Genomic DNA, 26,123 nt, shown 5'->3' with positions numbered 1-26,123 from the left:
ACTGACTCTCTCTCATGGAAGTTTTTGTGGTGTTCTCTAGTTTTGGATTGTGTTCCTCTGGAAATACTGAAGGCCGGGGTTGATGGTGCACCACCCACAGAGGATGTGCTAATTTCTCAACATGTGGTTTCTTAGAACACTCAGTATAAACTGAAGGCTCAATTTATATTGTATGAAGACAGGCCTGTGGTTACACATTCACACAGGAGAGCCTGGCCCCTGTGCAGGTTGATACTCTAACTGTACCTTGTGTGTATCCAAGTCCGTGTTCTTTTTTTTTTTTAATTTTTTTTTTAACGTTTATTTATTTTTGAGACAGAGAGAGACAGAGCATGAACGGGGGAGGGTCAGAGAGAGAGGGAGACGCAGAATCTGAAACAGGCTCCAGGCTCTGAGCGGTCAGCACAGAGCCTGACATGGGGCTCGAACTCACGGACCGCGAGATCATGACCTGAGCTGAAGTCGGATGCTCAACCGACTGAGCCACCCAGGTGCCCCCAAGTCCGTGTTCTTTATCCCCCACCTTCCAAGGCAATTGTCAAAGAACCTGAGGTTCTAAGTTCCTGGGACCAGAAACTGTCCTGAGGGCCACCATGACTAATGTGCCTGCTTTCCCCCTGCAATTTTCCTCATTATTTCCCATTCTCTAGATATGCCCTTTATCCCCTCTGATTTTACCTCCTTACTTGCTAGCTCACCTAAGTATTCAGCATTTAAGAAAGATGCTTGTTTATCATTTTTAGTTTTGTAGTGGGAATGTTTTTTCAGGATATTTATCCCTCCAAAGAATCTAGAAATCAAAGAGTTGATGAGCAGTTTTTTTTTTTAAGTTCATTCTGTGTAGTTATGGAAAGTGCATTGATGGAGGCTGATAATGGAAAGGTGAAAATAAGTTAGCTTGACATTTTATTAGAACAGTTAAGAAATTAAGATGGATTGCAAGATGTGGAAACAACCTTAATGTTCATGGACAGATGAATGGATAAAGAAAATGTGGATTGGAGGTTCCGGAAGATGGTGGCGTAGGAGGACGCGGGGCTCACAGCGCGTCCGGCCGATCACTTAGATTCCACCTACACCTGCCTAAAGAACCCAGAAAACCGCCAGAGGATTAGCAGAAGGGAGTCTCCGGAGTCAAGCGCAGACTAGAGGCCTACGGAAGAGGGTAGGAAGGGCGGCGAGGCGGTGCGCGCTCCACGGACTGGCGGGAGGGAGCCGGGGCGGAGGGGCGGCTCGCCGGCCAAGCAGAGCCCCCGAGTCTGGCTGGCAAAAGCGGAGGGGCCGGACGGAGTGTGTTCCGACAGCAAGCGCGACTTAGCGTCTGGGAGGTCATAAGTTAACAGCTCTGCTCGGAAAGCGGGAAGGCTGGAGGACAAAGGGAGGGAGAGCTGCTGAGCCCCCGGACGGCAGAGCTCAGCTTGGCGGGGAACAAAGGCGCCAGCGCCATCTCACCCGCCCATCCCCCAGCCAGAATCCCAAAGGGAACCGGTTCCTGCCAGGGAACTTGCTCGCTCTGCGCAAACACCCAACTCTGTGCTTCTGCGGAGCCAAACCTCCGGCAGCGGATCTGACTCCCTCCCGCTGCCACAGGGCTCCTCCTGAAGTGGATCACCTAAGGAGAAGCGAGCTAAGCCTGCCCCTCCCGCCCCCGTGCACCTTGCCTACCCACCCCAGCTAATACGCCAGATCCCCAGCAACACAAGCCTGGCAGTGTGCAAGTAGCCCAGACGGGACACGCCACCCCACAGTGAATCCCGCCCCTAGGAGAGGGGAAGAGAAGGCACACACCAGTCTGACTGTGGCCCCAGCAGTGGGCTGGGGGCAGACATCGGGTCGGACTGCGGCCCCGCCCACTAACTCCAGTTATACACCACAGCACAGGGGAAGTGCACTGCAGGTCCTCACCACGCCAGGGACTCTCCAAAATGACCAAACGGAAGAATTCCCCTCAGAAGAATCTCCAGGAAATAACAACAGCTAATGAACTGATCAAAAAGGATTTAAATAATATAACAGAAAGTGAATTTAGAATAATAGTCATAAAATTAATCGCTGGGCTTGAAAACAGTATACAGGACAGCAGAGAATCTCTTGCCACAAAGATCGAGGGACTAAGGAACAGTCACGAGGAGTTGAAAAACGCTTTAAACGAAATGCAAAACAAAATGGAATCCACGATGGCTCGGCTTGAAGAGGCAGAGGAGAGAATAGGTGAACTAGAAGATAAAGTTATGGAGAAAGAGGAAGCTGAAAGAAAGAAAGATAAAAAAATCCAGGAGTATGAGGGGAAAATTAGAGAACTAAGTGATACACTAAAAAAAAATAATATATGCATAATTGGTATCCCAGAGGAGGAAGAGAGAGGGAAAGGTGCTGAAGGGGTACTTGAACAAATTATAGCTGAGAACGTCCCTGAACTGGGGAAGGAAAAAGGCATTGAAATCCAAGAGGCACAGAGAACTCCCTTCAGACGTAACTTGAATCGATCTTCTGCACGACATATCATAGTGAAACTGGCAAAATACAAGGATAAAGAGAAAATTCTGAAAGCAGCAAGGGATAAACGTGCCCTCACATATAAAGGGAGACCTATAAGACTCGTGACTGATCTCTCCTTTGAAACTTGGCAGGCCAGAAAGGCTTGGCACGATATCTACAGTGTGCTAAACAGAAAAAATATGCAGCCGAGAATCCTTTATCCAGCAAGTCTGTCATTTAGAATAGAAGGAGAGATAAAGGTCTTCCCAAACAAACAAAAACTGAAGGAATTTGTCACCACGAAACCAGCCCTACAAGAGATCCTAAGGGGGATCCTGTGAGACAAAGTACCAGAGACATCACTACAAGCATAAAACATACAGACATCACAATGACTCTAAACCCGTATCTTTCTATAATAACACTGAATGTAAATGGATTAAATGCGCCAACTAAAAGACATAGGGTATCAGAATGGATAAAAAAACAAGACCCATCTATTTGCTGTCTACAAGAGACTCATTTTAGATCTGAGGACACCTTTAGATTGAGAGTGAGGGGATGGAGAACTATTTATCATGCTCCTGGAAGCCAAAAGAAAGCTGGAGTTGCCATACTTATATCAGACAAACTAGACTTTAAATTAAAGGCTGTAACAAGAGATGAAGAAGGGCATTATATAATAATCACAGGGTCTATCCACCAGGAAGAGCTAACTATTATAAATGTCTATGCGCCAAATACCCGAGCCCCCAGATATATAAAACAATTACTCATAAACATAAGCAACCTTATTGATAAGAATGTGGTCATTGCAGGGGACTTTAACACCCCACTTACAGAAATGGATAGATCATCTAGACACACAGTCAATAAAGAAACAAGGGCCCTGAATGATACATTGGATCAGATGGACTTGACAGATATATTTAGAACTCTGCATCCCAAAGCAACAGAATATACTTTCTTCTCGAGTGCACATGGAACATTCTCCAAGATAGATCATATACTGGGTCACAAATCAGCCCTTCATAAGTTCACAAGAATTGAAATTATACCATGCATACTTTCAGACCACAATGCTATGAAGCTTGAAATCAACCACAGGAAAAAGTCTGGAAAACCTCCAAAAGCATGGAGGTTAAAGAACACCCTACTAACGAATGAGTGGGTCAACCAGGCAATTAGAGAAGAAATTAAAATATATATGGAAACAAACGAAAATGAAAATACAACAATCCAAACGCTTTGGGATGCAGCGAAGGCAGTCCTGAGAGGAAAATACATTGCAATCCAGGCCTATCTCAAGAAACAAGAAAAATCCCAAATACAAAATCTAACAGCACACCTAAAGGAAATAGAAGCAGAACAGCAAAGGCAGCCTAAACCCAGCAGAAGAAGAGAAATCATAAAGATCAGAGCAGAAATAAACAATATAGAATCTAAAAAAACTGTAGAGCAGATCAACGAAACCAAGAGTTGGTTTTTTGAAAAAATAAACAAAATTGACAAACCTCTAGCCAGGCTTCTCAAAAAGAAAAGGGAGATGACCCAAATAGATAAAATCATGAATGAAAATGGAATGATTACAACCAATCCCTCAGAGATACAAACAATTATCAGGGAATACTATGAAAAATTATATGCCAGCAAATTGGACAACCTGGAAGAAATGGACAAATTTCTAAACACCCACACTCTTCCAAAACTCAATCAGGAGGAAATAGAAAGCTTGAACAGACCCATAACCAGCGAAGAAATTGAATCGGTTATCAAAAATCTCCCAACAAATAAGAGTCCAGGACCAGATGGCTTCCCAGGGGAGTTCTACCAGACATTTAAAGCAGAGATAATACCTATCCTTCTCAAGCTATTCCAAGAAATAGAAAGGGAAGGAAAACTTCCAGACTCATTCTATGAAGCCAGTATTACTTTGATTCCTAAACCAGACAGAGACCCAGTAAAAAAAGAGAACTACAGGCCAATATCCCTGATGAATATGGATGCAAAAATTCTTAATAAGATACTAGCAAATCGAATTCAACAGCATATAAAAAGAATTATTCACCATGATCAAGTGGGATTCATTCCTGGGATGCAGGGCTGGTTCAACATTCGCAAATCGATCAACGTGATACATCACATTAACAAAAAAAAAAGAGAAGAACCATATGATCCTGTCAATCGATGCAGAAAAGGCCTTTGACAAAATCCAGCACCCTTTCTTAATAAAAACCCTTGAGAAAGTCGGGATAGAAGGAACATACTTAAAGATCATAAAGGCCATTTATGAAAAGCCCACAGCTAACATCATCCTCAACGGGGAAAAACTGAGAGCTTTTTCCCTGAGATCAGGAACACGACAGGGATGCCCACTGTCACCGCTGTTGTTTAATATAGTGCTGGAAGTTCTAGCATCAGCAATCAGACAACAAAAGGAAATCAAAGCCATCAAAATTGGCAAAGATGAAGTCAAGCTTTCGCTTTTTGCAGATGACATGATATTATACATGGAAAATCCGATAGACTCCACCAAAAGTCTGCTAGAACTGATACATGAATTCAGCAAAGTTGCAGGATACAAAATCAATGTGCAGAAATCAGTTGCATTCTTATACACTAACAATGAAGCAACAGAAAGACAAATGAAGAAACTGATCCCATTCACAATTGCACCAAGAAGCATAAAATACCTAGGAATAAATCTAACCAAAGATGTAAAAGATCTGTATGCTGAAAACTATAGAAAGCTTATGCAGGTAATTGAAGAAGATATAAAGAAATGGAAAGACATTCCGTGCTCATGGATTGGAAGAATAAATATTGTCAAAATGTCAATACTACCCAAAGCTATCTACACATTCAATGCAATCCCAATCAAAATTGCACCAGCATTCTTCTCGAAACTAGAACAAGCAATCCTAAAATTCATATGGAACCACAAAAGGCCCCGAATAGCCAAAGTAATTTTGAAGAAGAAGACCAAAGCAGGAGGCATCGCAATCCCAGACTTTAGCCTCTACTACAAAGCTGTCATCATCAAGACAGCATGGTATTGGCATAAAAACAGACACATAGACCAATGGAATAGAATAGAAACCCCAGAACTAGACCCACAAACGTATGGCCAACTCATCTTTGACAAAGCAGGAAAGAACATCCAATGGAAAAAAGACAGTCTCTTTAACAAATGGTGCTGGGAGAACTGGACAGCAACATGCAGAAGGTTGAAACTAGACCACTTTCTCACACCATTCACAAAAATAAACTCAAAATGGATAAAGGACCTGAATGTGAGACAGGAAACCATCAAAACCTTAGAGGAGAAAGCAGGAAAAGACCTCTCTGACCTCAGCCGTAGCAATCTCTTACTCGGCACATCCCCAAAGGCAAGGGAATTAAAAGCAAAAGTGAATTACTGGGACCTTATGAAGATAAAAAGCTTCTGCACAGCAAAGGAAACAACCAACAAAACTAAAAGGCAACCAACGGAATGGGAAAAGATATTTGCAAATGACACATCGGACAAAGGGCTAGTATCCAAAATTTATAAAGAGGTCATCAAACTCCACACCCGAAAAACAAATAACCCAGTGAAGAAATGGGCAGAAAACATGAATAGACACTTCTCTAAAGAAGACATCCGGATGGCCAACAGGCACATGAAAAGATGCTCAACGTCGCTCCTTATCAGGGAAATACAAATCAAAACCACACTCAGATACCACCTCACGCCAGTCAGAGTGGCCAAAATGAAGAAATCAGGAGACTATAGATGCTGGAGAGGATGTGGAGAAACAGGAACCCTCTTGCACTGTTGGTGGGAATGCAAATTGGTGCAGCCGCTCTGGAAAGCAGTGTGGAGGTTCCTCAGAAAATTAAAAATAGACCTACCCTATGACCCAGCAATAGCACTGCTAGGAATTTATCCAAGGGATACAGGAGTACTGATGCATAGGGGCACCTGTACCCCAATGTTTATAGCGGCACTCTCAACAATAGCCAAATTATGGAAAGAGCCTAAATGTCCATCAACTGATGAATGGATAAAGAAATTGTGGTTTATATACACAATGGAATACTACGTGGCAATGAGAAAAAATGAAATATGGCCTTTTGTAGCAACATGGATGGAACTGGAGAGTGTGATGCTAAGTGAAATAAGCCATACAGAGAAAGACAGATACCATATGGTTTCACTCTTATGTGGATCCTGAGAAACATAACAGAAACCCATGGGGGAGGGGAAGGAAAAAAAAAAAAAAAGAGGTTAGAGTGGGAGAGAGCCAAAGCATAAGAGACTGTTAAAAACTGAGAACAAACTGAGGGTTGATGGGGGGTGGGAGGGAGGGCAGGGTGGGTGATGGGTATTGAGGAGGGCACCTTTTGGGATGAGCACTGGGTGTTGTATGGAAACCAATTTGACAGTAAATTTCATATATTAAAAAAGAAAAAAAAAAAGAAAATGTGATATGTACATACAATGGAATATTATTCAGCCTTCAAAAAAGAGGGAAATCCTGCCATCTGTGACAGATGGATCAACCTTAAGGACATTACACTAAGTGAAATAAGCTAGTCACAGAATGACAAATATTGTATATCCCACTTATCTGAGGTTGATGGGTTTCAGGACACACTACCCCAAAATATGGCATGTTGGCATATTGGATATTTTAATTTGAAGGAATTATCATATTCTGCCACATCTGCCTACTCTTCATCAAACCTCCCATAAAAATGCACAGATCCATCTCTTTGGGTCTTCATTTCCTTATGAAAGCTCCCGTGTCGTGTGAAATTATATTGAACAAATTTATATGGTTATCTCCTGTTAATTTGTCTTTCTCAGTTTAATTGTCAGACCCAGGGATCCTAAGAGGGTAGGAAAAGAACGTTTTTCCTCCTCTATAAGATATATATATTTTTAAGTTTATTTATTTTTCAGAGAAGGAGACAACATAAGCAGGGGAGGGGCAGAGAGAGGGAGACAGAGAATCCCAAGCAGACTTTCCCCTGTCAGTGCAGAGCCTGAAGCAGGGCTCAAACTCATGAACTGGGAGATCATGATCTGAGCTGAAATCAGGAGTTGGACACTTAACCAACTGAGCCACTCAGGTGCCCAAAGTTACCCTTCTTTCTTAAGTTTATTTATTTATTTTGAGAGAGAGAGGGGAAGAGAGAGAGTCCCAAGCAGGCTCCACACTGTCTGCACAGAGCCCGATGCAGGGCTCGAACTCTTGAACCATGAGATCATGACCTGAGCCAAAACCAAGAGTTGGATGCTCAGCTGACTGAACCACCCATGCGCCCCTCTATAAGAGATCTAAAATATACTTATAGAGAAAAAGAGGCAGAAGGTTTATGTGAGCAAATTATAGTAGAAAACTTCCCTAATCTGGGAAAGAACACAGACATCAAACTCCAAGAAGCACAGAGAACTCCCATTAGATTCAACAAAAACCAACCATCAACAAGGCATATCATAGTCAAATTCACAAAATACACAGACAAGGTAAGAATTATGAAAGCATCAAGGGAAAAAAAAAGTCCTTAACCTGTAAGGGAAGATAGATCAGATTCACAGCAGGCCTATCCACAGAAACTTGGCAGGCCAGAAAGGAGTGGCAGGATATATTCAATGTGCTGAATGAGAAAAATATGCAGCCAAGAATTCTTTATCCGGCAAGGCTGTCATGCAAAATAGAAGGAGAGATAAAGAGTTTCCCAGACAAACAAAAACTAAAGGAGTTTGGGACCATTAAACCAGCCCTGCAATAAATTTTAAGGGGGACGCTTTGAGTGGAGAGAAAATGAAACAAAACAAAAGACCAAAAGCAACAAATACTAGAAAGGGCCAGAGAACAACACCAACTCTATAGGCCACACAATGGCAATAAATTAATATCTTTCATTACTCACTCTAAATGTCAGTGGACTAAATGCTCCAATCAAAAGACATAGTGTATCAGAACGGATATACTGTTTACAAGAGACCCATTTTAGACCTAAACACTCCTGCAGGTTGAAAGTAAGGTAATAGAGAATGATCTATCATGTTAATGGTTGTCAAAAGAAAGCTGGAGCAGCCATATTTATATCAGACAAACTAGATTTTAAAATAAATACTGTAACAAATGATGAAGAAGGGCATTATATCATAATTAAGGGGGTCTATCCACCAAGAAGATCTAACAATTGTAAGTATTTATGCCCCCAATGTGGAAATGCCCAAATATATAAATCAACTAATCACAAACATAAAGAAAGTCATTGATAATAATACCACAATAGTGGGGGATTTCAATGCCCCACTAACAGCAATGGACAGAATATCTAAGCATAAAATCAGCAAGGAAACAGTGGCTTTGAATGACACACTGGACCAGATGGACTTAACAGATACATTCAGAACATTTCATCCTACAGCAGCAGAATACACATTCTTCTTGAGTGCACATGGAACATTTTCCAGAATAGATCACATACTGGGTCACAAATCAGCCCTCAACAAGTACAAAAAGATTGAGATCATACTTAGCATATTTTCAGACCACAATGCTATGAAACTCAAAATCAACCACAAGAAAAAGTTTGGAAAGACCATGAATACTTGGAGATAAGAACACCCTACTAAAGAATGATTGGGTTAACCAAGAAATTAAAGAGGAAATTAAAAAGTACATGGAAGGCAATGAAAATGAAAACACGACATCCCAAAACCTCTGGGATGCAGCAAGGCAGTCATAAGAGGGAAGTATATAGCAATCCAGGCTTTCCTAAAGAAGGAAGAGAGGCCTTAAATACACAACCTAACCTTACACCTAGAAGAGCTGGAAAAATAACATCAAATAAAGCCCAAAACCAGCAGAAGGGAAATAATAAAGATTAGAGCAGAAATCAATGATATTTAAAACAACAAACAAACAAACAGAACAGAACAGATCAATGAAACCAGGAGCTGGTTCCTTGAAAGAATTAACAATCTCCTAGAGGAGAAAACAGGCAACAACCTCTTTGACCTCAGTCACAGCAACTTCTTACTTGACATGTCTCCAGAGTCAAGGGAAACAAAAGCAAAGATGAACTGTTGGAACCTCATCAAGATAAAAAGCTTCCGCACCGTAAAGGAAACAACAAAACTGAAAGGCAATGACAGAATGGGAGAAGATATTTACAAATGACATATCAGATAAAGGGATAGTATCCAAAATCTATAAAGAACTTAGCAAACTCAACACCAAAAATCCCCAAATAATCCAGTGAAGAAATGGGCAAAAAACATGAATAGACACTTTTCCAAAGAAGACATCCAGATGGCTAACAGACACATAAAAAGATGCTCAACATCACTCATCATCAGGGAAATACAAATGAAAACCGCAGTGAGATACCACCTCACACCTATCAGAATGGCTAACATTAACAACTCAGGCAATGACAGATGTTGGCGTGGATGCAGAGAAAGAGGAACACTTTTGCACTGCTGGTGGGAATGCAAACTGGTGCAGCCATCTGGAAAACAATATGGAGGTTCCTCAAACAATTAAAAATAGAACTACCCTATAATCCAGCAATTGCACCACTGGGTATTTATCCAAAGGATACAAAAATGCTGATTCAAAGGGGCACATGAACTCCAATGTTTATAGCAGCACTATTGACAGTAGCTAAGGTATGGAAAGAGCCCAAATGTCCATCGACAAATGAATGGATAAAGAAGATGTGGTATACATATACAATGGAATATTACTTGGCCATCAAAAAGAATGAAATCTTGCCATTTGCAACAACATGGATGGAATAGAGTATTATGCTAAGCTAAATAAGTCACTCAGAGAAAGAGAAATATCATGATTTCACTCACATGTGGAATTTAAGAAACAAAACAGATGAACATAGGGGAAGGGAAGCAAAAATAATATAAAAATAGAGAGGGAGACAAACCATAAGAGACACTTAAATACAGAGAACAAACAGGGTTGCTGGCGGGGTGTTGGATGGGTGATGTGCTAAATGGGTGATGGGCATTAAGGAAGACACTTGTTGGGATGAGCACTTGGTGTTATGTGTAAGTGACGAATCACTAAGTTCTATTTCTGAAATCATTATTACATTATATGTTAACTAGTTTAGATTTAAATTAAAAAAATAAAGATGTTAGATGATAAATACATAGATTAGATAGATAGATAGATAGATAGATAGATTAAAAAAATAGACTCAAAGAAGCCAAGGCTAGGGGGAAGTTCTGCAATTTGAGTAAGTTCTAGAGACCCAATGTACACCATTGTGCCTATATACTATATTATGGTAACTTAATGATACTGTATTTTACACCTAAAAATTTGTTAAGAGGGTTGAGCTCATATTAAGTGTTCTTGTCACAATAAATTTTTTAAAATGCTGAAAAACATTTTAATAAAAAGTGTTTTTAGAAAATTGACATGGCTTGGCCTGCAGTGGTTGCATAGGAGGTGGAGAGAGTTGATTTTGAAAATATTTTAAGTATACGAGTAACATATACCTCCTATAAAAATTAATCAAACAGTACAAAGTATAATCCTGTACCTGTCTTCCCCAGTTATGGATTGCGCTCTTCTCAGTAGCATTCCCTAGAGATAACTCTCCCTATCTCCCTCTCTGTTCTCTGTCTCTCTCCCTCACTCTCTCTCTATATATATAATAAAAAATATATATAATATATAAAATATATAATATATAAATATTATAATATAAATATAAATCTATACTATTTATAAATATATAATATATAAATATTTATAAAATTTATAAATATATAATAAATATAAACATTAATATATAATATATGAGTATATTATATAAAATATATAATAAAATAGAAATAAAATAAATTAAAAATTATACATAGATGTATAATTACATACATATATATGTATAATTTTTAAATTTATTTTATTTGTTTTTGTAATTTATTTTTTATTACTTTTTGTTTTAATTTACTTTTTACTTTATTTTATTTTATTTACAGTGACAGTTTTATTAGGATACAAATGAACAGTCAAATAGACTGATACTTAGGATGGCAGAGTCTGGAGGAGTCCTGAGCCCAGAGCTTCCATGCCCTCTCCAGGCATGCCACTTACCCAGCATATCAGTATGTTCATTAACTGGTAAGATCTCCAAGCCTCACTGTTGAGAGTTATTATCTAAGGTTTTTGTTTTTTGTTTTTTTCCATAGGCATGCTGGAGTAGCTCATTGGCCACATCATTGAACTTAATCTCTAGTCCCCTTCTCCTCCCTACAGGTTGTGGAGAGTGGGACTGAAAATTCTAACTTCCAGTCATGGGGTTCGTTTCTCTGGCAGCCAGACTTTCTGTCGTGAAGCTATCTAGCTGCACTGCCCAGCCCCCCTCCCACCCCCATGAGAAAATTTGCTAGTATAAACTCTGCTATGGTCCAAAGGGACTTGCATGACAAACAGAGACTTAGGAAATCCAAGGGTTTTTGAAGCTCTGTGTCAGGAACCTGGGACAAAATCAAATATGTGTATTTTCACCATACCACCACCTTGGACCTTAGGAGTAGTTGGTACCTGTTGTCTAAGGAACCTAGCCAAAAGTGAGATGGGAAAAATCTCATTTAGCATCCTGTTACATGGTGAAAGTGCAACAGAATTATTTCAGTGTTAGAACAAATATGACCTTATTTTTTTCTACTATTAATAACTTTATCTTTTCAATTTAAACAAAAAGAGAAGCAAAAAAAAAAATGAATAAATGAACCAGCAAACAATAAAACCCAAATGAAGTTATATCCAGTTTCCCCCATAATTGAAACTATGAAGCACTCGAGAGTCTGTACACTAAGCAGGTGGAGGGACTTGTGCTGGTCTTATAGGGGATGTGCTTGGAGGGCGCAGTTGGGCAGGGCTTGGTGTAATGGCTCCATTCTCCACTAGGGGGCTCTGCTTAGCTTACTGGGGTGGATCAGTGTAGCACACATGAACATGAGAGGTGGAAATGGCCTCATCCAACTCCCTAGTCTCTGGCACAGGAACTTTGTGCTGTCACCAACCTGCAGTCAAGCACTCCTCATTTGTCTCAGGCCTCTGTCCACTCCCCGCCTCTGTCTTTTCCAGGTACAAGCTGTCACCTGCCAGGCAACACCTCCCTCCAGAGTTGCATCTCAGATGGGGTTGTGTTTCAAATCCCCATACTTCAGAGACCAATGTGGCTTGGACCCACACCAACTCTGGGGGAGGATCTCACTGAGCAATGGCCTGGTGCTGGCTTGCCCCAGAAAATGTTCGTGTGATAGCACAGCAGCAGAGATTCAGAGATTATGGCAAATCACAACACACAGCCAGCACTAAGTTTCACCACCCTCTGGTGTCTTTGTCCTAATACCAGCAAATGTGCCTGCGCTCTGGGGTCCACTTGGACTTTTGCCCGTGGGGAGGCCATATGACCTGCACCAAATGCACTCCAAGCAGGGGAACCGTATCTCCCTGTGTGGCACATGGACCCATCAGAACCTGCTGCCTGCTCCTGGGGATTCACCCTCCTTTCTCATCAGAGCACTGCCAGGCACTGGGCTCCGGAACTTCAGACTCTGTGCTCCACTGTTTATAGAATCCTGGTGGTATTGAAACCCTCTCCTTTCATCCCATCAGTGTTTTGGGGGAACAGATTTCTTGTTCAGTTCCCTGAAAGTGTTTTCACTTTCTCTTTCTCTCCAGCAACTTTTGGGGGAGTGTTTCCCTGCACTCTCTTGATGAGCGCACTCTCCCCCTTTCTCTGTCCTTTCTCTGTGGAAATAGCCCCCTACCCTCCACGGTTTTTCTCTTTCCCTGTTCACCTCTCCACACCATGTGCCTTCTGAGTTCTGTGGCTCAAGTTATGCAGATTGTTGTGTTAATCCTCAGATCAATTTCTGAGGTGTGCAAAATGGTTTGGTGCTAATCTAGTTGCGTTTTAGGGACGAGACAAGCTGAAGATTCCCATGTTGCTCTGCCATCTTGATCGCAATCTCAATGTATATATAGTTTTAATTTTAATTTTTTTAATGTTTATTTGTTTTTGAGAGAGCATGAGTGGGGGAGAGGCAGAGAGAGAGGGACAGAAAGAACCCCAATCAGGCTCTGCACTGTGAGTGCAGAGCCTGATGCAGGGCTTGAACTCATGAACTGTGAGATCATGACCTGGGCTGAAATCAAGACTCTGTGGCTTAACTGATTGAACCACCCAGGCACCCCAATGCATATATATTTTTAAATGTAGATTTTATTCATGTCTGGTGAGGCTAACAGATCAGGGGATGATTTGCTACTAGATAGTATGTTACTTACAGTTCCCAAGAAGAAGAGGACACAGCAGGTGCCTACAGGACCACAGGAAAGAATACCAAGATTGGTCACAGGCAGAGAGAATGGAGAAACTGTGTAAGTAAGAGCCTTTTTGTGGGTTTTGAGGGAAGGAATGTGTGTTCACACAGGGTGAGCAGGTTAGACAGGTCTAGGATTGGCCATTTTGAATAATTTCATCAGCTCTAGGGTATAGGAACTACCCTAAGTTGTCTGGGTAGTGGCTCTGGGTATTGAGAGCAGGGGAATAGTGTTCCTGGGTGTAAAATCTCTTAAAGGCCATGGTTGGGGAATGTGGACTCTGTTATGGGTGGACTGCATATGAAAAGCTAGTTCACAGTCCTTTGCCATAGGCCAGAATCAGCTGACCCTGGGAAGGGCATTGCCTTGCTTGGGACAGCAAGGTCCCAAGATGTCAAAGTCAATCCAGAAACTAGAAAACATGATTCACAAAACAAATTTTTTTTCAAAATGAGGTTAGATGATATATTTCAGCAGCTTGCCATGTTCACATAACAAAACATATGAACATCTTTTCATGACAGAGGATACTGAGCTATATTTTTTTAAATGACTACATAGGATTCCCCTGTAAGAATATACAAAAACTTGGGGCGCCTGGGTGGCGCAGTCGGTTAAGCGTCCGACTTCAGCCAGGTCACGATCTCGCGGTCCGTGAGTTCCAGCCCCACGTCAGGCTCTGGGCTGATGGCTCGGAGCCTGGAGCCTGTTTCCGATTCTGTGTCTCCCTCTCTCTCTGCCCCTCCCCCGTTCATGCTCTGTCTCTCTCTGTCCCCAAAAAAAAAAAAAAAAAAAAAAGTTGAAAAAAAAAAGAATATACAAAAACTTGTTTACCCATTCTTCAATTTATGGATTTTCCATAAATTTCCAGTTTTTCCAGTTTCCAGTTTTTCATGATCATAAACAATATGGTAATGAAAGTCCTTATATACTTTATGTGGGTGTATTTGTTTTAATATGAAATTTATTGTCAAATTGGTTTCCATACAACACCCAGTGCTCATCCCAACAGGTGTGTGGGTGTATATTTCTATAGAATACTTAAAAGTGGAATTTCTGGATCAAAGGGTTTACATATTACATTTATAATGAATTGAAAACAGCATTTCATTACATATTCATTTGTAAATGAATTGAAAACAGCATTTTTCACAGAACTAGAACAAATAATACTAGAATTTTTATAGAATCACAGAAGACCCCAAACAGCCATAGTGATCTTGAGAAAGAAGAACAAAGCTGGAGGTATCACAATTGCAGATTTCAAGATGTACTACAAACCTGCAGTTAACAAAACAGTATGGTGCTGGCACAAAAATAGACACATAGATCAATGGCACAGAATAGAGAGCCCAGAAATAGATACACACTTATTTGGTCAATTAATCTATGACAAAGGAGGTAAGAATATACTAATATACTAATGGGTGGGGCGCCTGGGTGACTCAGAAGTGTCTGACTCAGTTTCGGCTCAGGTCATGATCTCACGGTTTCATGGGTTTAAGCCCCGTGTCAAGCTTTGTGCTGACAGTGCAGAGTCTGCTTGGAATTCTCTCTCTCTCCCTCTCTCTCTACCCCTCCCTTGCTCACACTGTCTCTTTCTCTCTCAAAATAGTAAAACTTAAAAAAAAAAAAAGAATATACTTACAGGGAAAAGACATTCTCTTCCATAAATGGTGCTGGGAAAACTGGACAGCTACATGCAAAAGAATGAAACTGGCCCACTTTTTTTACACCATACACAAAAATAAATTCGAAATGGATTTAAAGACCTTAATGTGAGACCTGAAACTATAAAGATCCTGGAAGACAACGTTGGCAGTAACTGCTTTGACATCGGCCATAGCAACTTTTTTTCTCTAGATCTCTCTCTCAAAGCAAGGGAAACAAAAACAAAAAATAAATTATCGGGACCACATCAAAATAAAAATCTGCACAGCAAAGGAAACGATCAACAAAACAAAAAAACAACTCACTGAATAGGAGAAGATATTTTCAAATGATATATCTGATAAGGGGTTAACATCCAAAATATAAAAATAACTTATACAACTCAACACCAAAAAAACAATCCAATTAAAAAATGGGCAGAAGACCTGGGGGACCTAGGTAGCTCAGTTAAGCGTCTGACTCTTGATTTTGGCTCAGGTCATGATCTCACCATTGTGGGATTGAGCCCTGTGGCCAGCTCCATGATGGGTGTGGACCCTACTTGAGATTCTCTCTCTACCTCTGCCCCATCCCCCACTTGCATTTACTCTCCCCCCCCCCCCCCCCCCCATTAAAAAAAAATGGGCAGAAGACCTGAATAGACATTTTTCCAAAAAGGACATCCAGATGGGGAACAGACACATGAAATGATGCTCAGCATCACTAATAATCAGAGAACTGCAAATCAAAACCATAATGAGACATGACCTCACATCTATCAGAATGTCTAAAATCAAAAAGAAGAAATAACAAGCATTGGTGAGAATGTAGAGAAAAAGGAGCCCCTGTACCCTGTTGTTGGGAATGTAAATTGGTACAGCCACGGTGGAAAACATTGTGGAGGTCCCTAAAAAAATAAAAAAATAGAAATACCATATAATCCAATAATTCCACTGTTGGGTATTTACCCAAAAGAAAATGAAAACACTAATTTGTAAAGATATATTTACCCCTATATTTACTGCAATATTATTGACAATAAACAAGATGTGGGAGCAACCTAAGTGTCTATGGATAGACGAATGGGCAAGGAAGATAAGTGTGTATATATATATATATATATATATATATATATACACACACACACACACATATATATATACATATATGTGTATATATATATATATACACACACACATATATATATACATATATGTGTATATACACACACACACACACACACATATATATATATGACAGAATATTACAGAGCCATAAAAAAAGAATGAGATTGTGCCATTTGAAACAACATAGATGAACCAAAGGTATTGGACTAAGTGGAATAAGTCATATTGAGAAAGACAAATACCATATGATTTCCATCATATATAAAAAACAAAACAAATAAACAAAAATCAGAATCAGACTATAAATATTGAGAACAAACTGATGGTTGCCAGAGAGGAAAGGTGTGGAGGATGGGCAAAATGGGTAAACGGGAGTAAGAGATGCAGGTTTCTAGTTATGGAATGAATGAGTCATGAAAGGAGGAGGCACAATATAGGGAATATAGTCAACGGTATTGTAATAGTGTTGTATGGGGACAGATGGTAGCAGCACTTGTGGTGAGCACAACGTATAGAGAAGTTGAATCACTATGTTGCACACCTAAAACTAATTTAACATTGCTCGTCAACGGTATTCAGATAAAAAATATTTTAAAAAAAATTTTTTTTAACATTTATTTATTTTTGAGACAGAGAGAGACAGAGCATGAACGGGGGAGGGGCAGAGAGAGAGGGAGACACAGAACCAGAAGCAGGCTCCAGGCTCCGAGCCATCAGCCCAGAGCCTGACGCGGGGCTTGAACTCATGGACCGCAAGATCGTGACCTGAGCCGAAGTCGGACACTCAACCGACTGAGCCACCCAGGCACCCCAAAAAATATTTTTAAAAGAATGTACTATTTTCAGCTAAAAATAAATTATTTAAATTCATACTTTAATAAATCACAATTAAAATTCAATCTAGCTTAACTACAACAAAGTGAATTTACATTCCCATCAGCAGTGTATGGAGAGGCTCCTTTTCTCATACTGTCAATAATACAGGATTTTATCAATCTTTTTTTAAGTTTTTTTAATTTTACCTTTATTTTTTAAATTATTTATTTTGAGAGAGAGAGAGATAGTGGGGGAGGGGCAGAGAGGGAGAGAGAGAATCCCAAGCAGGCTCCGTGCTGTCAGCACAGAGCCCAGTGCAGGGCTCCATCCTATGAACTGTGGGATCATGATCAGAGCCAAAATCAAGAGCCAGACACTTAACTGAATAAGCCACTCAGGCACCCCTAGGATTTTATCAGTCTTTTGACTTTTAGCGAATTTGGGGGAAAAAAATGTTAGCAGTCAATCCCTAACAAAAGTGAGTCAATGTGAAAATACCAGTATCAGACAAAAGAGAATTCAAGCCAAAATGGATTTTGGCAGAGTGATATTTTATTTTGATAAACCACCCTATAGCAAGAAAATAAAACATCCATATGCCTTCATGTATTATAATTATATAAATATATAATGGCAATTTTATATGATTCAATATATATTTTACTACAGAGCTACAAAAACTATAATGCAAAGATTCAGAAATACAAGGATAAATTGCTAACTCTGTACTTATCACAGAAATCTTCGAAACATTTTTTTCAAAGATGAGCAGATCGGGAAGAATCCATAAGGATAAAGAGGATTTGAATAGCATAACAACAAGCTTGACCTACAAAATGGATGCAGATAAACAAAATGTAAATTTCTTTGCAGATTCCAATGGCATAGTTAGTACCTACCAGCATACACATAAGCATCTTAGATTAACTGAAAACGTAAATTGCCTGGGAATAGTGATTAATATTTCAGTATATTAATAGTTTATGTTATATCCTAAGGAAAGTCAGCAAGAGTAGGAGAAGTAAACAGGAAAAGGCAAGGTGTTTCTATCATGTTTTGTGAACAGAGGAAAGCCAGCCATGAGAAAGAGTGCCTAGTCTCCTGTGGGACTCCCGTGGGACAGCAGAGACCCCTGTGTGCCAGACCTGCTCTGAGCCCCAGGCCCCGTGCTGTCAGAACTCCTCTGTTTCTGGGTTAAGGAGCTCAGGCTACGCAGATGTGGCTTGAGAAACACAGCCTCCTAATCCAGGGGAGTAAGAAGGCTTAGACGTGGGGCCAGGGCGGGAGAGAGCAGAGGAGAGACTGTCTTCAGGAGTGGGGCCTACGTGTGAGGGAGTCACCCTGACTATGCCATCTCTCCCTTCACATCCTCCTCACAGGCCTGATCTGATGGAGGTCGAGAGGTGCCTACTGATGTGAGGTGGGGAGCCCTGAAGGCTTGGCCACGGCTGTGGATGTCACCGCTGCCTTTCTGGGACAAGGTATGCCAGGCTGGGCGTGGGCCTTATCACACTTACAGGCCTGGAAGAAACTACATCAGCCAGGGATCCCTCAGCCAACTCAGAAGACAGGATGGGGGGTCACACCTGTGTGTTAAAGAGGTTTCTGCCTCCTTGTGTGTTGTAGTAAAGAATACCAAAGAAGGTAAGAGCTTTCTTTCTCACCTAAAGCACAGAAAGGAGGGCAACAAATGTGTGTTCTTACACGGGAAATAATACAGGTTTGATTTGAGGATAGAGGTAAGAGAAAGCCCCTATTATCAACTCACCCAGGGAGGGTATTTGCTATGTGTATTTTGAGGTTCATTTGGGGGAAGATAAACAATTACCAACATTTTTTTTTTAAATGATAATGTCAAATATGGATGGTGCTAAGGCAAATCCTAGAAGGACAGGGGTCTCACCCATATGATGTACATGTGCTATTTACCTGAGAAGATGGCTCACCGGAGTGATCACCAGCAGGAAAAGTAATTAGTCATTACCAAAAGGTGTCAGTTCAACAGTCTGAGTCTACATCAAGCTCATTTTTCATGTTTGGTTTTACGAAGCTTTTCTTTTTTCCCTTGAGAATTATTTTAGTTCTCCTTTCTACTCCTTACTTTTAGAATGTCCTTTACAGGTCTGTAAATGATATCAGTTTCTTCTCTTAAGACAGCCATAGGTAATACCTATTTAGTCAGAACCACTTTTTAATTTCTTTCTTACATGGACATTTTTTTGAAAAATATGATTTCTTGATTTTTAATTATCAAAGTTATAATAGAGTAAGTTAAAAATGAAAGTTTATCACACAAGCCCATTCTGCAGAGATAATCACTATTAACAATTTGGTGTATGCTATTTGATTGTATACTTACTGATACTTTTTTTATATAGATGAGATCATATTAGGCATGCTATTCTGCAATTTGCTTTTCTTCATGCATTGATGTATCTTGGGGATATTTTCATGCTATTACATACTGATTTGCTGTGTTCTTTGTCATGGCTGAATGCTATTCCATTTCCCTTTTAATGTCCCATGATGTATTTTGCTAATTCTGTGCTAATAAAATATTTAAGGTGCTTATTATTTTGGGGAGAGAGATATTTTAAGAGATTCTGAGAGTGTCATTTAAAAAGGTTCCTCATCTATGGTTTTTAATGGCAATGACAAACATTTGCAAAGTTCTCTTCACATAAAACCTCATCTTCCCCTTGTCATAACCGTGTAATGGAGTTACTACCACCAATTCACAGACAAGAAACAGATGAGATCACGGAGTCCCGTCCTGATATCTGGGTACTCCCTGTCCCCTTCCACGATATATGAAGGCACATCCTTTTTGTCCTTGATGACCAGAATTAATTATAACTGGATGTGCTGCCTGAGGAGAGCCTTCATTTCTTTCACCCCTGCAGGTTATTTCGAATAGTTTATTGGTCCCTGATAGTTATTCCTCTCTCACTCCATGGCAACATCATACTTCTATCTCAATGGCTTTTTTTTATAGGGTAGGTGATAGACAAAGTTGTCTTATTCTGCCACCATTTTTGGATCTATAAACTCATAAGAAACAAGGTGCCTGAAGGGCAAAAGAGGAATAATTTAATAATAACCATCTTTGACCCAGAAATAATCAGTATCCATCCTATTGGTTTCTGCTTGTCTTGGTCAGCTAGGGGTGCTGGAACAAAATACCACAGGTGAGTGGCTTAAACAACATACATTTATTTATCACAGTTCTGGAGGCTCAGTAGTCCAGGATCAAGATGCCAGCAGATTTGATTTGTGTTGTGTGCTCTCTTCTTGGCTTGCAGATGGCCACCACCTTTCTCACATGACACACACACACACACACACACACACACACACACCCACACAGATCGATCTAATCTTTCTTCCTCTTTTTTTTTTTTATAAGGACACTAATCCCATCATGTGGTTACCACCCTCATGACCTCACCTAAACCTAATAACCTCCCAAAAGCTCCACCTCCAAATAACATCACACTGGGAGTTAGAAAGTCAATTTGTGAACTTATGGGGGACACATACAGTTTATAACAATGCTGTATTGAGATAGTATGTCTTTTTCTGCTTCCTAAATCTGAGCCAGGGGCATGTTTTTGGTTTTTGATATTGTAAAATAAATATATCAGATCCAATCTATCAACATGTATTGAGATTCTACCATATACTGAGAACACTTTAAATACATTATTTATTACTCTCATATATACAGAGGAGAAAACTGAGTCTATGAGAGGTTAAGCGACCAAGGTCTAGTGAGAAGCTGATCTGAAATTCTCACCTGCACCTGTATGCTTCCAAAACAGAAACACTTTAGGACACAACATGGCTCTACAGGCAAGTTACCAATGATCAAAACAAGTTGTAAGTGAGTCACTGGTGGACTCAGTCATTACTGTTACCCCTTTTAGCTCTAAAACTGTGCAAGTTATCTGGAGAAAGTTGGGTTGATTTGGTCATGATGGCTATTCAGTTTGACCCATACTCAGGTTCTGGTTTTATGGTATCTCTTACATCTGGGAATCATTTTGCACACACACACAAAAGAGATCATAGTCTTTTTGTCTTTGATCATTTAGTCAAAGTAAGCTAACCAACACAAGCAAGGTGAGACTTTTCTTTGATTTGCAAGGGAAAAGATAACAACTTTTTGACAATCCCCAAGACAATAACCTTTAAAAATAGAGGAAGTAGAGTAGGGTAGATGTGAGGTTAGGGGGAAAAATATAGAAATGGAATCCATAGGCACCTGGGTGGCTCAGTCAGTTAAGCGTCTGACTTTGGCTCAGGTCATCATCTCATGGTTTGTGAGTTTGAGCCCTGTGTCGGGCTCTGAGCTGGTAGTGTAGAGCCTGTGTGGGATTCTCTATGTCCCTCTCTCTCTGCCTCTCTCCCACTCATTCTATCTCTCTCAAAAATAAACAGTAAAAAAAAAAAAGTGGAATCCACTCTCAACATTAAGTCAGTACATCTCAGATTGCTTCCTGAAGAAGAGCTAGGAAAAGATTGATCTTTATTGTGTAAAAATGAATGTGCTAATAAATAAATAAATGGTAAAAATAAATAAATTTATTCAATTAATATCTATTGAATCTCTGCCACATGCCAAGCCCACGCTAATTTCTAGATATATAATGATGAATTTGCTCACACACAACCTTTGCTCTCAAGCAACTGGTAGTTTGATGGTAGAGAGACACAAAATAGGGAAGTATAATATCTTACCGCAGTAATGGAGATGTGAATAGGTTATTCAAGAACTCACAGGAGGGGCCTGTCAAACTGGCTTCCCTAAAGTGATGCCCAAAGTGAGCCTTAAGGAATGAGTAAAGTTAGCCAAGTTAGCCAAGAGGAATGGGAGAGGAAGAACATTCCAGGTCAGAACAAAAACACATAGGTCATGGTGGTCAAAGAGCAGTTTGAGGAAAGCAGAGAAGAGAGATGAGGCTTGAGGAGTAGGCTTTTGGGAAGATGAGTTCTGTTTGTGGTACATGGAGTCTGAGGCACCCCAGTGAAAGGTTAGCTGGAAGCTGAGTATATGGGGCTGAGGTATATGCATGATCCGTGATGGAGATATAGATTTGAGCAGTAGAAGGTAATAGTTGAATGTGTGAATATTCATTCAATCATCCAGGAAGTATGTTCCAAGTGAGAAGACCTGACGTTTGAGACTAGAATACAAATAAAAATTGATATTTAAAGGATTGACAGTGGAAAGTCAGCTCAAGAAGGAGGAAGAGTAGTCAGAGAGGAAGGAGCAAACGCGAGGGAATCTGGCATCGTGGAAACTCAAGGAGTAGAATTTTGATCAAAGTGGGACTTGTGGAGGCACATGGCTTTGCTATTTGGGCAAAGTAAGGACTAAAAAGACAAAGGCATTAGAGACACCAGCATGAAAAGTTCTGATCAATAGAGAAGATGTAAAAACTGGTTTTAAGAGGGATTAGGCAGAAAATATGTAGTCTACTTAAGAGAAATATGAATGAGAAGAAAAGGGAGGCTGGCTTATAGCTAGAGGGATATAGGAGTCAAAGGATAATGATAATGATGATAATGATGGTGGTGGTGGTTGTGGTGGTGAAGTGCTTTGAGATTATAAGAAAAGAGACTTCAGTACGCTTCTAAATTGAAAAGGAAAAAGCTAGTAGAAAGGCTGGGAACATGGGAGAGATGTGAGATGACACATGGAAGGAATTTGCAGGGGGGAACATCTCATGCACTGACATCACCGAGGTGGGGAGGGTGCTGTCCTATGATAGTCCCACATTTTTTATGATGTGGGAGATGAGGTCCATAGATTACTTGGTCTATCTGAACTAATACTCTGCCTGAATTCCCTTATTTCAGACTCCCTCTTCCTTTTGTCAGCAAACAATTGCTCCCTCAGACCTGCTGTCTGTGTCCTGCAGAAACCTTGTACATACACTATGGGAAGTGGTACCTCAACCCAACATCATTTTGCTTTCCAGAATGCAGAGAAAGGTATGTGTTTCCCACCTTCCAAACTAGCTGTGAGTATCCCCAAATCTACATTGCATGGGGAGGGGTTTCTCAGAATAGAATAAGGAAACCATTTTATTTCTCCTCAGGCAACCCTTGAAAATCAGCTTCTCCTCCTTGTGACAAGATCACCAGAATGTCAGCTGAATATCTTAGGAGTTGGTGAACTATATTTGACCTGAAGGAATGAGTGTTGTCCACAAGGGTTTATCCCAAATTATACATGTACAAGTGATTGAAATAAAGTTGGGCAAAAAGTAGATGAAAGAGCATTTCAGGTAGAGGGTTCAGTATGTACAAAGATCATGAGCTAGAAAGAAGTGAGGCATGTTTGAGGAACTGAATTGTCTGAAGTGAACAAGATGGAGAACAGCATAACATGAGGCTGCCGAGGTAGGCAAAGCCCAGATCACTCAGGGTCTATAGGATTTTAAATCTTATCTTAAGGGCATGAAGAACCATTGATGAATTCAAAATACGGAGTTCATATTAAGATTTATGTATCAAAAGACCTCTGGCTTCTGTGAAGAAGGAAGGGAGAGAGTAAAAGTAGAAGAAGGAACAGTCTGAAAGCTACTAAAGTCATCTAAGCAAGAGATGCTGCTGCCTTAGTCCCGAGTTATTGGCAGCAGAGATGGAGAGAAGGTGAATTCTAACAATAGTTAGGAGGTGGAACTGACAGGGCCCAACTGAGTAGATGTATGGAGTGAGGGAGAAGGGTGGATCAAAAATGACTTCCAGTTTTCCGGCCAGCAAAACTGGGCAGTCAATAATGCCAATTCCTGACGTAAAGATAGTGGGAGGAGAAGCAACTTTGACTAGAGAGAAGATGGTGAGTTTATGCTGGGGTTGAGGTGGCCGTGAGATATGCAGGTGGAAGGACTGAGTAGGCAGCTGCGTATTCACATCTGGATTTTGGAGGTGAGGTTGGGCTGGAGAGATAAACATTGGAAAACATCAGAGTGTTGCATGGTGGTTGAGGCCATGGGGGTCTCTGAAGTAGCCTAGAGGGAGAGTAAAGATGGATCAGAGACCTGGGCCTAGGACAGAGCCATGAAGGACTCCAGGGCCTAAGCACCAGGTGGAAGAGGATAAGTCAGCAAAGGAGACTGAAGACAGGCAGCCAAAGACGTAGGAGGAAAGCAAAGGAAATCATGACAACACTTTGTTTATATGGGCTGACGCATGTCTGTAAGCTCGTGGCTTCCTTACTTTCTAGTTTGGCAATATGTCCCAGGCTCATCTTGCACATTTTTGGCCCTGGAGTAACTTCTTCTTTAGGGTGTGGGGTGTCCCCTTGCTTCCAGTTGGCCTATATCTTTCTATAATTTTTCAATGAACAGATACAGAAATATGTATTATTTAGAAAAAACCCCAGCATGACTAATTTATATTTAGGAACACAGTATTTTTACTTAACAACCTTGATGTTATTATTTATATATAGCTCTTTATTAAAAATCTTTTGTCCATGGGGTGTCCGGGTAGCTCAGTCAGTTAAGACTGACTAAGTCCGACTTCGGCTCAGGTCATGATCTCATGGTTTCTGAGTTTGATCCCCACATTGGGCTCTGTGCTGAGAGTCCAGAGCCTGGAGCCTGCTTCAGGTTCTGTGTCTCCCTCTTTCTCTGCCCCTCCTCACCCCACCCCCCGCCTCTCTCTCTCAAAATAAACATTAAAAAAATTTTTTTTAATCTTTTTTCCCTAACAGCATTAAAATAGTATTATTTACTTTATCCTACCATGTATAAATAATAGTTTCCGAATAATAACAATACTAGTATAAACAATGTGATTACTAAAAATTCTTTTTTTTTAATATTTATCTATTTTTGAGAGAGAGTGTGAGCAGGGGTGGGTCAGAGAGGAGGGAGACAGAGGACCTTCCACTCTGTGCTGACAGCAGCAGGCCCAGTGTGGGGCTGGAACTCGTGAACCATGAGGTCATGAGCTGAGCCGAAGTCAGATGCTCAAATGACTGATCCACCCAGGTGCCCCTGAACATTTCTTAAGATTTCTTTGTAGTTCATTTTGTCCTTTGGATATATATCCACTAGGGACATACAAATTACTGAATTCTTAAGTCATTTGAAGTAACTCCTTTCTGTGTTTCTAACTTATATAAGGTTAGATTCACTTGTTTAACTTTTGCTTTTAATCTTTGGAGATTGATTTTTCATTTTGTTTTATTTTATGTATTTTTTTTTCATTTTTTTTCTTTTTTTTCTTTTGTTTCATTTTTTTTCATTTTGTTTTCATTTTGTTTTAAATTTGTTTTATAACTTTGAAAAGCATTTATATGATTCCTGTCCCAATTATCTGTTGCAGCATAACAAACTATCGGAGAACTTGGTGGCTGGAGACAATCATTTTATCTGCTCATAATTTTGTGGGTCAGGAATTTGCAGAGGGCCCAGTTGGGTGGTTTGCCCATGATTCTGTGGGAAGCTGGAGCTGGAGGCTCTACTTCTTTTTGAATTTTTTTCAAAATTTTATTTTTAAAGTAGTCACTACACCCAATGTAGGGCTTGAACTCACAACCCCAAGATCAAAAGTTGCATGCTGTACTGTGCATGCTGTACTGACTGAGCCAGCCAGACACCCGATGGTTCTATCTTTCCCTTTCTTTCTTTCTTTCTTTCTTTCTTTCTTTCTTTCTTTCTTTCTT

At 40.3% G+C, this 26,123-nt stretch overlaps 1 protein-coding gene across 1 annotated transcript in view; it reads left to right on the top strand.

The window, feature by feature from the left end:
• PPEF2 (protein phosphatase with EF-hand domain 2) overlaps positions 1 to 26,123 on the top strand; it is a 60,077-nt gene that overhangs the window by 7,146 nt on the left and 26,808 nt on the right. Inside the window, exon 3 of the mRNA XM_049630652.1 lies at positions 18,820 to 23,437. Within this exon, the coding sequence (XP_049486609.1) occupies positions 23,383 to 23,437 (55 nt within the window). The 5' untranslated portion in view covers positions 18,820 to 23,382. The remainder of the gene's footprint in view (positions 1 to 18,819; positions 23,438 to 26,123) is intronic.

This window comes from Panthera uncia, chromosome B1 (genome assembly GCF_023721935.1).
Source record: "Panthera uncia isolate 11264 chromosome B1, Puncia_PCG_1.0, whole genome shotgun sequence".
Lineage (NCBI taxonomy): Eukaryota > Metazoa > Chordata > Mammalia > Carnivora > Felidae > Panthera > Panthera uncia.
The sequence above is the reverse complement of the archived record's forward strand: the minus strand, read 5'-3'. Positions and strand labels throughout refer to the sequence as shown.